At 43.5% G+C, this 14,985-nt stretch overlaps 1 protein-coding gene across 1 annotated transcript; it reads right to left on the bottom strand.

The window, feature by feature from the left end:
• Positions 1 to 2,407: 2,407 nt before the first annotated feature.
• MRPL23 (mitochondrial ribosomal protein L23) lies at positions 2,408 to 13,850 on the bottom strand. The gene is made up of 5 exons (XM_059825988.1): positions 13,819 to 13,850; positions 13,581 to 13,703; positions 12,617 to 12,699; positions 10,642 to 10,715; positions 2,408 to 2,763 (listed from the first exon to the last, which is right to left on the bottom strand). The coding sequence occupies exons 1-5, from the start codon at positions 13,842 to 13,844 to the stop codon at positions 2,599 to 2,601; spliced, it is 471 nt and encodes a 156-aa protein (XP_059681971.1). The 5' UTR covers positions 13,845 to 13,850; the 3' UTR covers positions 2,408 to 2,598.
• Between the last annotated feature and the right edge of the window lie 1,135 nt (positions 13,851 to 14,985).

Consider the following 14,985-nt stretch of genomic DNA (forward strand, 5'->3'; position numbering starts at 1 on the left):
AGACTCGACATCTCTTTAAGCCCACGTCCATGGCAATCAGGAGCATTAAAGCAAAATAATGGTGGGTCAGGGGCTTTGAATTTTCTTTTTTAATCTTACCTTAATTTCACAGGAATACTATTTTAGAGGTAGCTGGTAACATTGCTCTCTTAAGCAGCCTGAGTATCCGCCAGAATTTGGTTGCAGCCACTTCATATAGATACGGGTACACTCGTCTCTTTCTTCCCCTTTGGGCCACTCCAGACACAAACCTGTCTTCAACATGAGCTAGAAATTAATCACCCACGGAGAAATCACAGAGAGCAAAGCATGGTAGACCTACCCAGGGGCTTTTGATACTCACTTAGCCTAGAGCATATTTGGGACTGCAAATAAACTCCTCTCAGCTTGGGTCCTCAATGCCAGTACAGAAGCTGGTGACTCCAACCTCTCCTGAGGACCGTAACAGGGGAGGCAGAGAGGCTGATGGTTAGTTGATCTCTTGCTGTTGACACCTAACACATGGAATACAGCCTCATTTATCCAGAACTACCACATACCTGACTGTTTGCTTGCTCAAGGCTGACCAACCAGTTAGGAAGATATATGGCAGCACTAGACGAGTTCTTTTCATTTTATCTTCACCATGGTGAAGAAGATGGAGTTACCTATATTGGAGGTGACCACAAAGGAAAGTGAAAAAAAAATAGCAAACTCCATAACATTATACTGTAGGAACAAAGCCCCAGCCCCGATACGGATCAGCTCCACACTGAGCTGGGAGTTTAAGAAACAGCCCCTTAAAAAAAATACATTAAAAAGAGAAGGGGCCGGTAGGGAGTCTGTGTACAGCAGAGGAGAGACCCTTGCATCTAGACAAATTCAGTCATCCTACTTTAAAACTGCAGGCCAGCTCCTGATTTAACGTGGAGTTTCACATGTCACTACAAAACTCTGGAAGTGTTGGCTTTGCAGATATGCCAAACACAAGAACTGTTTTCAGTGAACTCAGTATTTTTCCACATCCACTATTGTAACTCTGCTGGCAGGCTGGGAGTAGCAAACCCTCCCTTATCTCCCTCCTCTCTGAGAGGATCTCTCCGTTTAAGCACCAGCTAACTTAGATCATCATGCACGATCCCCCTTGGAAAATGGACAAAGAGGGGGGTGGGAGAGTCACTGGGGTTGTAAGCAACAAACCACAGAAGGAGATGGACTGTCGTGCAGAAGGGAAGTAGCAGGGGGAAAGAGGCGACTAATGAACAGAAGGGGGTGCGTGAAATCCTACTTGGATTGCCTCTCTGGGGAACAGCTGTTTCCTTGTAAACATCTTGCTAGCTGTCCAAACAAGAAGTTCAGACACAGAACAAGAAAGGAGAGCACCAGGGTAGAAGCGTGCAAGGCATGGGCTCATTCACTAGCCTGCCAATTGCTCCAAGTGGCAGAATACAAAAGCCGGGGAAACTGTAAGCTGTACGTTTAACCCTGCATGTGCTGGTGTTATAGCCAATAGCCTGCAGAAACACAACCTTCTCCATCTGTAGTGAAGTCCTTCCTAGTCCTCCTTTCCCCCTGCCCCACCGTTTCTGACACACCAACAGAGCACATTACTTGACAAAGGAAAAGAGGCAATATCCTCATCAAAGCAAGGAGAAACAGCCGCAAAGCCAAGAAATGAAAAACCTGAACGTGGCAGCCCTGAAGGCCTAGAAAAGTTCTACCACTGCCCTGGCATCAGCAACTTGGAAGTAGAGGGAGCTGCACCAGAAAAAGTAAAAAGAGTCTTTTTATTAGTCCTGAGCACAAAACAGCCTACACTGGCAGAAGCGTTTCTATGCCAGTACAACTGTGTCCACACAGGACTCTTGCCAGCACTGCAAGGTAGCTGCGGACAGGGGAAGGAATACTAGCACAGCCATGCCAGCAAACATTCCTAAGGCAGGCTGACCACAGAACGCAACTACCTGTCCTGCTCAACAGCAAGCAAAGACTGTGCACCACCTTTGTCTGTTTCTTGAGGCTTCTGGGGATCAAATGCACACGTGCCTCCAAAATGCCACACAACCGTTAACAAAGGAGCACAATCAGATCGCACATCTCCAGGAAAGGAGGGGGTCACTTTGCAAGGAAGGTAATTCACAGGATAGTAGGACACCATAAGGGAATATGACCAATATAAGGGAACCCTATGTCCTGAGCTAGTTATCTACACCTTCATGTCTGCCTCCAACTGACCTATCTTGACTTTTACATATTCTATTCAATGCAAACTACACTTATGCTGGGAAATGAAATGCCTCCTACTTCTACTCAAAACAACCTGTAGAAGCAGGAAGAAGGTAAGCACAATGACACTCTCATAGTCAGAAACAACAACAAGCAATTCCACATTTTAAAAACAGTCCACAAGTTCACAGGAAAGACATGATGCAGTCAGATTTATTTTACCTTTTTATTTCTTTAGGGCCATTTTGTAGTCGTGCACAAACAGCCAGGAAAAAAGACACGCTAGCAAAGGCTGCTCAAGAATAAACATTCGGTCATTACAAGAAGGGAAGAGTGCAAGTTCTCCTGATCAAAATCCCTCTGAGCCTAAAGAAAGGCAGCTGGCTTGTTGCATCAAAGTCCAAACCAATCGGGGACTCCACCTCGTCTGGGGTCACCTTTCTGCCTCTGCTTCTCTCTCTCCATGTATTTACTCCTGAAGTCATCAAAAGAGCGAGTTTCTGTGTCTTGTTCTTTCTCTGGAAATAGGTTGGGAAACTGAAAGGTTTGTCCTTGGCCCTAAAGAGAAAACAAATGGTCAGAGAGACATTCCAGCCTTTCTGCAGTAGCTATGATGCATATACTTAAAAAGAAAGACCACCCTGAAGTTTCAGCCAGTGCAAAACGGTACCTCTTACCTCCCAAAATCTCTTTCCACCCTTCTCCCCAAGATACACATATATCCCTCCCCCCAAAGAAAGTTAACTTTCAGCCTCTCCTCTTTTGTGTGCTAATTAAGACACTGACATCTTTTTTTACAGATGAATGGTCAGGAGATGGACACATCTTCAAAGACTTTGAACCAGCTCAGAGATGTTGTATGAGTCATACAGTAAAAGCAAGATGAGCAAAGTAAGTGATTTTGTTGAAGTAACAGCATCGGAGAAATACACAGTGGAGCAGGCACTCATTATGTTAACACTCAGGATATGGGTAGTGGTTATACTTGTTTAGATCTCAGCTAAGGATAAGAGAGAACAGTCCTAGCAGCTGTTACTGTAGGGTGTAATGTGGGAATACGGAATAACAGATATTAGAGGTCTCTTATCAACAGGAATAAAGACTACAGTGTAAAACAATTACAGTGGGAACAATCTGTCTAATACATCACTGATGAGATTAAAGTGATTACATCTGCATCAGTCATTCTGCCTAACAGACAAGTCATTTTAGTGAAACATCATCATCAGATCTATGTCTCCCACTTGGAAAATAAATATTTGCTTGGTCTCTGGTTTTTATCTAACAGCAGGAAACCATTATTCTGTGGAATTGTTCTATCCCATTAACATTATCTACTTACTTTTTAGTGGTGTTTGCACTAAGCGCAACCTTCATTAAACTCAACATCAGCCCTTCCATTCCATATGGGACTTTGCATAATAAAACTCATAACTGATAGTGCATAACTCTAAAACTACTACCCAAAACATAAACCTCACCATACACTAACTTGTTTGGCAGAATACCGCATACAAAAATCTCAACAAAAGCTTTTAATTGCTTCAGATGAAGACAGGGTTTTTTTGAGACTAGCCATTCTTTACATTTGTGCAATAAATATAATCAAACAAGAGGCCCAGTTATGAAATGGTTCCACAAAGGACATGAAAGGAGCCTTCCACAACACAGCTACCTATACTACATTTTGGGATCAGAAATGTGACATAATTAAATCCAAAAAAATCATCACCATGCCCCTGACCCAGCTGAATGTGTGCTATGTTTCATTTAGCCACATACACTCAACCTGGTAATTTACAGGTGTGAAAGAATTTAAACCTCAAGCATACACTTTGGAAAGAAAAAACATGACTTATCCCAGTTGAGCTTATCCAGACTAGAACCTAGGAAATATCAACTCATACCCAGCAATGCTCCGGTTGTTTTTGTAGTGCATACTTCTTGGGGGTTTCCTAAGAGCCTGACCATACTACAAAAACAACAAGGGAGCTGCTGTGTACATTGCTCTGTCCTCGATTCTAGCCTGGATAAGATCAACTGGAACAAATCAAGGTTTTCCTTTCCACGGTCTACACTGTGGGGTTTCAACTCTTTTGTACCTTTAAATTACCAACAGGTATGCTTATAATAGCTGTCCTACCACAGTTAAAGCATAGTTCCATTTCAAGGCACAGAAACTGGCTTTATCAATGTCCTTGAGCAATCCCAAAGCTGTAGCCTACTGAAACTCTTCCTGTAGTAGGATCAGCAGCAAGCACCCTTGAGGCCAAGCGCTGCCCAAGATTTTAGCACGCTGAAGCATTTGGAAAAGGATTTGTTTACATTACAAAAAAATCACTGTGTTTTAACTGCACTGCGGGCGGGTCACTCAGCCCCCTGGTACCTATAGAACAGACGGAGCCGATGCTAAGGACTCGTCTGCCCTGGAGAGGAAGCCATTTTAGTTAAACAAGCCAGAAAACAATTCAGGCTAACATGGTAGGCATACCACCTACACTGAAAATTTGAGAACTATTTATATTGGTAACAGTGTAGTAAGGGACTGTTCTTGTTATGCAGCACTTCCATTCTGGTATGCTTCCAGCACCAATGCACTTCCCTTATTGGAGAATGAAGGAAAGCTGTCCCTAAAGCATACTAACAACATCCATGGTAATTCACTAAGCATTGCAAAACAGTTACTATTTTAAAAAGAGGGGAAAAAAACAAAAAGAGATATGCACAGAGGCTGTAGCGAAACCAGACACACCTTTCAGCTGTTTATCAAAGTGCTCACAGTTCCCATCTCAAGGCTGGCGAAAGTCAAATATTGAGCTGAAAATGTCAATCTGTATCTGGAGTCTTTTAATAAATCAAAATCAGCACAGACAAGTTGGCTCTTTCCAGCTCTTGTTTTGTGAACAAATTCTGATTTTGGCTGGCAGCCAGACACGATTTGAAACAGCCAAGACATTACACCCTGAGAACTGAAGGTTGATAAATCTTAAGTAACAATACTATGCAGTAATACTGCACTGTAAGACTCTGAAGTGATGAAAGCTGTATGAAAAATAGCTGTTGTGCATGCTCAGTAGCTAGTTTTCAGAAGAAGCCTGTATCTTGGGTATTTCAAAATTTCAAAAATACCAAAAGGCATCAACTTACATAAAGGATCGTGAGTCTGTCCAGGCATATTTACATTCAGTGCATCTTCCACATGATGCCAGAGACTACTGAGGTTCAAGCTCATATGCCACCTTCTCAAAAAAACGTCACTCCTTTACACAGCGCTGCCTTTTCTTACACTTTTTCTTTGAAAAAGTGTTCCCTTCTATACAGCAGCCATTTGACAACCATATGATAAATGCATCCTCAGAATGAAATCCTAACTGAAATAAAGCAGACAACTAAATTTCTACCAAGTGCAACAGGGTTTTATCCGGTTTGCAAATTGCTAGAACATGAAATGCTGGCATATTCAAGCAGAAAGCAAAATTTTGGCTTATTCCTAAACCTTGCATTTGTTCACTGTTTTACTTTTTGCAAGCCATTTAACCAAGGTCATCCTTTTAATTACTGAATTATTGAAATTCACATAAGCTGAAATGGGCTCTAAAAAGGCCAGGGCTTGGTCCTCCTTTAGAACTTCTGCCAGCATCATTACCTTCATTAGAAGCACAGAGGAAGAAAATAACATCTTCCTACCTGACACAGCTGTGCTAAAAGAAAATCCTGTAAAAAAGACAGACACTGGCAAAAAAATCATTTTGCTCAGATAATTTAGTCTGTCTTGGAACTAGATGCTGCTCTGCCAGCAAAATAACTTTTTCACCAATGTGAGGCAATACGCTGATACTCTGGAGTTTGTCAGGATAAGTTCTACCACTACATGCTCTTATATCTAAGTGAGCCCTTATGTTAAAAAAAAGAAGAAAAAAACCCAAACAAAGCAAGTCAGAGAGTATTAAAGTATTAAAACACCTGAAAAACAAAGGCAACATGATGATTTGAAACGCATTGCTATTCTCAATTTAGGGTCTTCCCAGAGACCTCCCTTTTTCCTACAAACTCTAAGATTATGTACAAGTGAGATGTGTGGTCCAGTGTTTAGATTACAGAAATGGGGGCCATTAAACTTCTATTCCTGCACAACTCTAATCCTCGCTTCAGCATTACCCAAATGTAAAACTGATTTATATACAAGGTCTCATGAGGATTCATTTGTTAAAAAGCTAACATCCCTCATGTTAGATAAAAAGTGACCTAAGCATCAAACATGTATTTTCCCCTTAGTTTTCAAGCCTTTTTCATCAGAAAGGCTGAAAACACACCTTGTTCTCTGAGTCTGGAGAAGGAGTTATCGCATGGAGTGGTACAAATTGCCTCCATTCATCTTAATGGGAGGTTAAGTGACCATAATTAGGCCTATGAAGTCAAGTGTTAGCCTTTCCACTGCTGAGCCTCATGTCAGAAAATTGCTGGAAGGATTATCCAGCACAAACTCACTTATACTTCCCTGACCTTTGCGTCCCTCGAAAAGTTTAGGAATGGAAGGTCAGCACAGATACCATTATGTAGGAATGACGCAGCAAACACTGATCATGTAAACAACGGTGAGATCTTCTGATTATTTAGATAATTGAAGCACTTACTACTGTCCTTCAGAATTAGGAGAAAAGTGATGTTTATAGTATCGTTAACTAAAAAACTGTTGGACTCCCAACAGCACGGGATTCGGTCCAGCAGTAGCAGCAAATGCAGCTAAGTTTAATAATCCAGTGCATTTGAACAATTCTCCTACTATTGCAGTGGTAACATCTGATGTTAAAACGTATGGCAAAACAGCACAGAAAGCAACTTCAGAAATCCACACAGGAATGACACAGCATACAGAGCATCCAAGTTTCCTCTGAACTCACTACATGTCAAAAGAAAACTGCTGTCACATCTGATGTGTTAATGGGTTAATTACTATGAACATACCGGACACTCTAAACAGGGTTTGAGGAGAAAGCATTTGCAAAAATGTTCCCACCGGTGCCATCATTCATGCAGCTAAATAGGTGTTAGTCCTAATGTTGACAAGGTCAGACTCCTTTTTACAGCCATCTCCATTAGATTTCTCAAAACAGGTTTAATTAAAAATAGGTCTGGATTCCAGAGGCTTGTCTACAGTTGTGCTCCCACGGGTGCTAACACCTGTTGAGCTAAACCAGTGAGAACACTGAAGGAGGAGGAGGGCATGTTGTTGGTTTTTTTAATTTCCCTGATGTTGATGCAACTGTAAAGTTTCCCACTGGCTTTCTTTTCTTCTTGTTATTTTTTTTTTTAAACAACATCAGGATAATTATAACTGTATTAGAGTAAGGTTGCTATATTACATTCATTTTATCTACTCCGCAAAGAAATATAGCTTTATTTTTAATTAAAAAAATAAAACCATGTAAAAAAGTAGCATTTAATACCCAGGACCGTAAGTCTCTCACGTAAACCTTTCTCACCACATTCCAAAAGGGGAAAAAAGACAGGCAGGCTCTGGAATGGCAAGACATTGTTGATCCACAGCCTTCTATGATTTGAGGTATTTTTTTAGTGTGACAATATTATGCTTGGACAGATCATGTATTTGTCCAGTTACAGCCTGAGAATAAAGTAAACAGCTCTGAATCTCCAAGAAATAGTATTTGGAAAAGAAAAGACAACAATTCTTACATGTGGAACAGCTGGGGCACTAATCTGACACCTAAGGGTATGTTGACTAGGACTTCATACACCTTCCCCCTTTGAGACACTTGCAGTAAGTTAATGGATATGTATGTTGCGCTGGGACACGTAAGGTGATGTTTTATGGAGCAGGGAAGCGTAACCGGTCACGAGAATATACTGAATTTCATTCAGGTAAACCACACCACAGAGGCCACCAAGTCATGCTGGAAAGAGCAATACTTCCACCTAGTGGGAAATAGAAAGATCAGCCCAAGACCTTCCAAAAACACATACTTATTTTTCCAGTCATAAGCAGTTTCAACTTGAAACTGGATTAATGAGAAAAAACACAGCTGGTAAAAATGGTGGGAAAGCCCAGCTACTCTGACTCATGGCAGATGCAAAGTAATTCTCATGAAAATAAGGATTTTACAGTGGTTACCAAAGACTTTCCTAAATTAGGCAGATATTAACAATGGACTGCATGGGGCCTGTTACGGCCTGAATCACATCATGAATGAGAATGAAGGCAAAAACTTCAGTTTTAGAAATGACACTGGGTTTCTGGCCTCACCCACTGTTTAAAGCTGGTGTGAACATAGAACTGGGAGCTCATTGTCTGAGACACCAGAGCTAGTGATGAAAAGCAAAGAAAATGAAAAAGAGAAAGAAAAAAGGAAAAAAAAAAAGGACAGACAAACCTAAAAGTTAAAGGAATTAACAAACACCAACAACAATAGGAAAAAAGAGAGCAAAGAGACTAGGAATGAGGTGAGGGGAAAACGTACAGACCAAGCTTCACTGACAAGAGTTTAGTAAATTGTCTGGATTCCCTCACTTGGGATGAAGTACAACACCAAAAGCTGGTCCCCTGACCCTGTTCATGGGTCAGAGGGCAAACATGGCATTCTTTAAACACTTATGATGATACTATAGTATAGGGCAACTCAGTAAGGGACACTTGCTGTCTAATGTACCAAGAGGAGTCCTCAGCCACAGTACCACAGGGCTGTGTGTAGGCTATTTGCCCAGCAGACAAAATGAGAGGCTGGAGGAATGACCGGAGTTACTCCTGTCCGACTGCCTCCAGTGCCAAGCTAGTTTGGGTAATTCTCCTCTCCACCATGGAGCTGCCCTTAAGGTAACGGCAACTATTCTAGGTTCAGAGGTTTGATGTGAAATAAATGCACAAAGGCATTGCCTTAAATGAGCGGCTTGCTCCACAGAACAGCAGCATTTTGCTTCCCACTCCTTCCCCCTGAGTATCTATGGGTTGCAAACTACCTCCTTCTCAACTCAGCAGACAAAAGAAACAAGACTGCATTAAATACAGTGAAATAAAATTTGAGAAATGACCACAGTTCACTAAAGATCCATGTCTGCTTCAATCTTGGGAAACAGGTCTCTAAAAGCAAAGAAGTCACTAGCAAGAGGCCGTAACAATGGAAAGTGCCTGCAATTACCTACTAAGGAACAACTCTCAGAGAAAGCAACTTGTTAGATACAACATCACTCCTAGCATTCAATTCCTCAGCTGTATTCTTAATGAATCGTTCATACCTGATCTCTCGCAGACAAAAACCTAGGACAGCCGGTCTAGGAGGGAGAATTTGCCCACCAAAGCAGAGACTTTTCCTTGAAAAAGGAATGTGGTTTTTTAGCCATCATAATGCAAAATCCTCACGGAAATGAGGTTGCCTTTAACTTCAGCACAGTATATCAAGGTTAGTCCTCATCTAAATACAATTCTGTTACTTTCTATTAACATTGTACTTTGTACTGTTCTCTTAAAGGTAATGGCTGTCTAGAAAAACACACTCTCCTCACTTTTCCTGCCACTCTCCTTCCCAGAAGGGGCTTAGAGAAAAAACTTCTAAGCACATTTAAACTTTGAAAAGTTGAAAACAAAAAATCAGATTTCCCATTGCCTGTGTCTCTTTATTTTGACCCCAAGTCCATATGAAGTCTTATACAGTCTTTAAGATCACAGTGTTCCCCCCCACACTGAATCCTTGTCCTAGGATGGAGTAACACTGGGGTTGTGTCGCCAACAGCAATTTTGAGCTTATGGTTTTACAACTATAAATAGCATTCCTTTAATGTAATTTTGGTATGTCAAGGGGTTTTCTGTCACTGGTTGCATTTCTTTTTTACATAGAGACAGGTAAGCCCAAGAGAAGTCTAAACTATAATATGCTCCTGTTATGAAAGAATTTCATAAGAACATGAAGGTCCTTTTCCACTGGGCAACCAACATACGTTTCAGAACCCGGTTTAGCCACAAAGCATGTTTGTTAGACATGACTCAGAGCTCTCCAAGGAATATGTCTTAGTCTTCTCTGAAATCCAAAGAGCTTTAATAAGAAGTTCCCTACCCTTACAATATATTCTTTCACTTACTGGACGTTTCAGCAATCAACCACACAAGCCGTGAACCTTCCAGCACACAGAGTACAGGGTCAGCATGAAATTCACTGGCAAAGCAGCACCGTATGACATCAGACCATAACTTACATACAGACCTCAAACAAAGACAGGACTTGAAAACTAACCATTTGTTTGAATTTGATTTTTAGACTGAAAGTCATTTAAATCTCTTTATACATTCTGGAACATACTAAAGAAAATGCCATTGTTAGAGGATTGGCAGAAATATTCAGCCAACTGGACAATTCACTGAACATTACTTCTAGCTTGGCTGGTTGACAGTCCCTTCCTCCTTCCCTCCAAGCATCCATGTTAACTCACCAGCTGTACATAGGCGACCTTGTAATCTGGCTTCTTCACTCTCTGATTCCTGTGATTCCTCTTGTTGTTTGCACCTGTGGAAATAAAGAGTCCCACTTTTTACTTCCCAGGGCTTCCAAGTTTCCCAACACAAGGCCAAGCTGAAGGGGGGACTTCACTAGTTCTGATTTATTTGTTAAGAGGAATACTCTTTCTTCAGTACCAACGTAGTATCACATTACTAAAAGGTACCAAAATTGGCAGACACTACTCTTGTCGTTTACAAGAAGCCCAGGCATCACCAGACTCAGGCTGCTGACAGCCACTGTGCCTTCACGTCACACGCACAGTTTGCAAAGAAGCAAGGAGGTAAGTCTCCCGAGTAGGGGGCCAGGAGTGATAAACTGTCCTCCCAGCACCAACAGCTTGAGGAAGACAAGGAGGAAATGACCACTAAACAGCTTCAAGCTTGTCAATTTTTACTACCCAGCTAATGAACTGCATCTATTCTTTATACACCAGGAAATTACACTCCACATCCAAAAAACCAAAGCACCTCAACCTTCTGCAAGTATGCTGGTCACAACTGAGTGGGAAGTTCAATTTATTTCCTGCATGTTAGGCAGACATTAAAGCTCTCAAATTATTAGACATTCTAACCCCCTTTCCTCTTTTACCCCTGAATATATACATTCCACCATCACTTTCATTAGCAGTGGGGGACAAAATGGTTGTAAGGACAAGCATGAATATTTTTCAGTGCTGTTTGGAACCGCACGTGTTTCATATTTAAGACTTTATTTAATTCTGTTTTTCACATAAGCATATTACAGGTGATCTGTTTTCTTTTTCTTCTTTTATATGTTCTGAGTTTTACAACCTTATTTTGAAGCTTTTTCTTTCATTCTCCGTTTTTCACTATTACAGCTCTTTTTTCCTATCCCTTTTTTAAAATTATCCCTACTCTTACCATTACAAACACATCAATAAATTCCTTTGTTAGTCACTGCATGAAAAAAGATAAACCCAGCCATCAAAGATGTCCTAACCAACTAATCACTCTCCATTTGATTAATGCACTGCCTGGTGATCAAAGAGGTAAATAACATGAAAATTATATTCCTGACTTGGCACTGCATCCAAACTACAGTCAGAGAAGCTCTGGGGAAGGAAGCATTCATATGTAAAGGTGACCTTATATAAATTTAGCTTATTTCAGTTAGAGGTGGGTCCCTCCGCTCCAAGTCACAGTTCAGCATAACTTAAACTGGCAACGTTTTTTCTCTTTTTTTCTTTTTCTCTTGGGTTGGTTTTATGTTGGTTTTTTGGTTTCGTTTTGGGTTTTTTATTTATTTGTTTGTTTTTTGTAGGGTTGGCACAGGGGAGGAACACCATAAGTGGAAGCATACAAGCCTGTAGCAGAAATGTCGTAATGACAGGTGATGAAAAACTGAAAGTTTGTCAAGATGTTTTTCTGACATTATCTACTGGTCTAATAGGATATTTTTCTTTGCTCTACAAACATAGCCTTCTGTTAGACCATAACACCTCTTCTGCATGCATGCCAAGTAATCTCAACTCATGTATTCTTTTTTAAAAAGGCTATGGCTGAAATTAAGTTTAATTACTAATTTTATTAAAACACATGAAGGAGTTCCTTCTGAAGTGAGACACGCACTGGTCTTCAAGGAGAAATGGTAACAACTACAAAAGCATATAGTACAAGCTAGGTAAGTGTTGAGATGATAAGGCTTTTCAAAAAGAAAAATCTTAATTTAAAACTAAAATTATGTCATAATCTAATCAAAGTATTCAAATATGAAGTGGTGCATATTCATTTGAAGGGACAAATAAACAACTAAGCTGATAAATGTCACTAGCTAAGCACCTGGAACCAAAGTTTGTTGAAATCTAATGGACCTTTTAAGAGGAAAAGTCTATTCTGGCTGCGCAGGGATGCTGTATTCATCCCTTTGGATTACCCAGTTGCACTTACCATATTGTATCCTGGTCCTCACAGCAGCTACCGGCACATTGTATATCTTTTCAAGGTAATTCTTGATATCCACTTTTGTCATTCTAGGCAAAGCAAAAATATTTTGGGGAAAGAAAAATGGAAAAGTATACATAGCTAAATAAAATAAAACAGAGACAGAGTATTTATAAACTGGTTGATACTCTGGAATAAACACATCTTCTCCTTTTAACCAAGGTAACTTTACTACACAGAAGTATAAGCTCAACATAGATCGCACACTGCTACAGCAATTCATTACCCATAAACTGTAACAATGATAAATATTTTATCCTCTGTAGCCTCAACAGTCAAAACCTCAGATATGTTCTGTATTCAGCGAGAATAGGTAGGTTTTCTCACTGCCCAAGCCAAGAATCCTTTCTAATCTCCTGAATAGCATTTTCTAATCTTTTCAGGACCTGCCACAGGCTTGTGGGCTTTAGTGTGTGCAACCAGAGCCATCGGGATGTAAGAGGCCTGACAAATACCTTGACATCACCCCATTTTCTCCGGATCACTTTCATAAGCATTTCCTTCTTCCTAAGCGTGCCCCCGGGAAGGCTGAGCCTCGCTAACACTCTGGAAGAGGAGCCAAGCAAAGCTCGTACTTCAGTGAGTGCCCTCACAGCACTCTAAAAGGGGTCCCTGATGCAGAAGCCCCTTCCCCCAACCCAAAGGGCGCTACCTGGCACCTCGCCTTCCCACCGCTCAGCTAACCAGACACGCTGCAGCCCAGAAGGCGACAAAAGGCAGTGTGCCGGGACGTGGGGCACCGGAGGGGGGGGGGGGGGGGGTGGTGCTCGAGAAGCGGCGGGGGCCCCTCTGCACCCCTCGGGCGGCGCTGGGCCCTTTCCGCGGCAGGGCAGGCCCAGACCCGCGAGGCCTCCCGCTGCCGGGGGCTGTGCCACGCCGTGCCCCGTTCCCCCGCCAGCCCCGCACTCACTCCATGGAGACGCGGAACTGGACGGTGTCCTCGGGCTGCGGCACGCCGGGCCGCACCGCCAGCATGAAGAAGTTGGGCCGGAAGATCCGCAGCTGCGGGCCGCCCAGCTGGAACAGCGGGTACCTGCGGGGAGACACCGCCACTGACTGACTGACCGACCGACCGACCGGCACCCCCCCACCGTCACCCCGACCGGAGCCCGCCCGGCCTGCCCCCCGCCACAGCCCGGCCCGCTCACACGGCCTTCCTGGCGCCCGCCGCCATGGCCGAGGCCCGGCCCGGAAACGGCGCGGGCCGAGAGCGGCTCCTGGTGGGGCGGCGGCAGCGGCGGCAGCTCTCGCCCCCTGCTGGCGCGGAGGAACGCCGCGCGGCGGGGGGGGGGGCGTTGTGAAGGGGCTGGGGGGGGGCGGCGGGGACCCGATCCCTGCACCGTGGCGGTCCCGTCCTCATGGCTGCCCCCCGCAACCACAGCCCGTCCCGGGGCCCGGCCGCCCTCTGGGCCCGCTCGGGGGGGACACAGCCGTGGGGCAGGAGAGAGTTCCCCAGAGGAGCCGCAAGGCCAAGGGGGGAAGCACCTGCAAAATGGCGCCTCAGTGGGACTTTGCAGCCTTGGCTGTGTTTCAGGGAGTCTTTTGTTCATAGTCGCAGGAGGGAGGTGATTCTCCTCCTCTACTCCGCCCGGGTGAGACCCCAGCAGGGCCGCTGCATCCAGCTCGGGGGTCCCCGGCACAAGACATAAGGAAGAAACTTTTTACAACAAGGGTGGTGGGACACTGGATGAGGTCGCCCGGAGAAGCTGTGGATGCCCCATCACACCGTGTTCACGGTCTGGTCGGACGGGGCTTTGAGCAACCCGATCCAGCGAAAGGCGTCCCAGCCCACGGCGCGGGGCTTGGACTAGATCATGGTTGACGGTCCCTTCCCACCTAAACCACTCTTATGCATCTATGACGCTGCAGCAGGCGCTAACAGAGAGCCAGAGTGTGAACAGAGGCACCAGAAACAGCCAGAAGTTTGGAGACATGGGGGAGAACCACCATCCCTGGTGGGCTTCCCTCCAACAGGGCCTTTCAAGGGTTGGCAAAGACAACAGGCCCTACAGAATAGCTCACATCCCAAATTTAGTAACAGTCATTTGTGCTTTGACATCTACACTGAATTACACAGAATCAGTACGGTTGGAAAAGACCTGTAAGATCATCAAGTCCAACCATCAACCAAAAAACACCACTATGCCCATTAAACCATGTCCCGCAGTGCCTCATCCACACGTTCCTTGAATACCTCCAGTGATGGTGACTCCACCACCTCCCCGGGCAGTTTATTCCAGTGTGTCACCACTCTCAGTAAAGAAATTTTTCCTAATATCCAGCCTGAACCTCCCCTGGCACAACTTGAGGCCATT

Source organism: Gavia stellata, chromosome 17, assembly GCF_030936135.1.
Source record: "Gavia stellata isolate bGavSte3 chromosome 17, bGavSte3.hap2, whole genome shotgun sequence".
Taxonomy (NCBI): Eukaryota; Metazoa; Chordata; class Aves; order Gaviiformes; family Gaviidae; genus Gavia; species Gavia stellata.

What these genes read in the sequence shown, in the direction of transcription:
- MRPL23 (XM_059825988.1), bottom strand. Translation starts at nt 13,844, where the DNA reads ATGGCGGCGGGCGCCAGGAAGGCCGT. An exon ending in CAGTTCCGCGTCTCCATGGA is followed by an intron (nt 12,700 to 13,580) that starts GTGAGTGCGGGG and finishes TGCTTTGCCTAG; the next exon opens with AATGACAAAAGTGGATATCA. An exon ending in GAGGACCAGGATACAATATG is followed by an intron (nt 10,716 to 12,616) that starts GTAAGTGCAACT and finishes TTATTTCCACAG; the next exon opens with GTGCAAACAACAAGAGGAAT.